General features: G+C 64.7%; 1 protein-coding gene across 1 annotated transcript in view; it reads left to right on the forward strand.

The window, feature by feature from the left end:
* The window catches only part of S100A1 (S100 calcium binding protein A1), a 4,864-nt gene extending 4,542 nt beyond the window's left edge, over positions 1–322 (forward strand). Inside the window, exons 3-4 of the mRNA XM_009890460.1 lie at positions 6–62; positions 179–322. Of these exons, the coding sequence (XP_009888762.1) occupies positions 6–62; positions 179–322 (201 nt within the window). The remainder of the gene's footprint in view (positions 1–5; positions 63–178) is intronic.
* Positions 323–774: the final 452 nt, after the last annotated feature.

Consider the following 774-nt stretch of genomic DNA (forward strand, 5'->3'; position numbering starts at 1 on the left):
AAAAGGTGAGAAAGAAGGAGCTGAAGGAGCTGCTGCAGAGCGAGCTGGGCTGCTTCCTGGAGGTAGGAGTGCAGGGGCCAGGGGTCCCCCCTTTCCCTCCGAGCCCTGGGGCAGCAGCATCCCAGCGGGCTGCCAAACCCTGGGGCTTACCCTGTCACCTCCCCCCCAACACACACAGACCCAGAAGGACACGGGTGCAGTGGAGAAGATCATGCAGGACCTGGATGAGAACGGCGACGGGGAGGTGGACTTCCAGGAGTACGTGGTCCTGGTGGCCGCCCTCACCGTGGCCTGCAACACCTTCTTCTGGGAGAACGCCTGACCCAGGCCAGTCCCCAGCCTGCAGCAGCCAGCCGTGGTGTCCCCAAAATGCGGAGCCCCCCCTGCCACCCCCTCCCCCAGCTCACCCTTCGCTCCCCAGCACACCCGGGGGGATCCCACTGGGATTCAGCTCCACAATAAAGGCACCCACCCAGCCAGAAGCATGTTGTCAGCTCCTTCGTTTCCAGGGTCGGGGTTTCCTCCCTGTCCCCCTGCTAGTTACCCCGTGGGGATACCAGGGAGCCTTCCCTCTCCTGAGCCACGGGGTCACGGGGAAAAGCCACCCTGGGTCACCCCAAGTGCCTGGAGACGTCCCCGTCTCCACCCTGCTCTGGCTCCTCCATCACACCCTGCCCCAGAGACTGGCATCAACCCCGAATCGCCCCTGGGCACAGCACGGTTGGTATGGGTGACCCCAGCCTGTACCAGGGGTGTCGGAGGGGTGGCAGGATA

This window comes from Charadrius vociferus, unplaced genomic scaffold, assembly GCF_000708025.1.
Source record: "Charadrius vociferus isolate BGI_N301 unplaced genomic scaffold, ASM70802v2 scaffold698, whole genome shotgun sequence".
Classification (NCBI taxonomy): Eukaryota; Metazoa; Chordata; class Aves; order Charadriiformes; family Charadriidae; genus Charadrius; species Charadrius vociferus.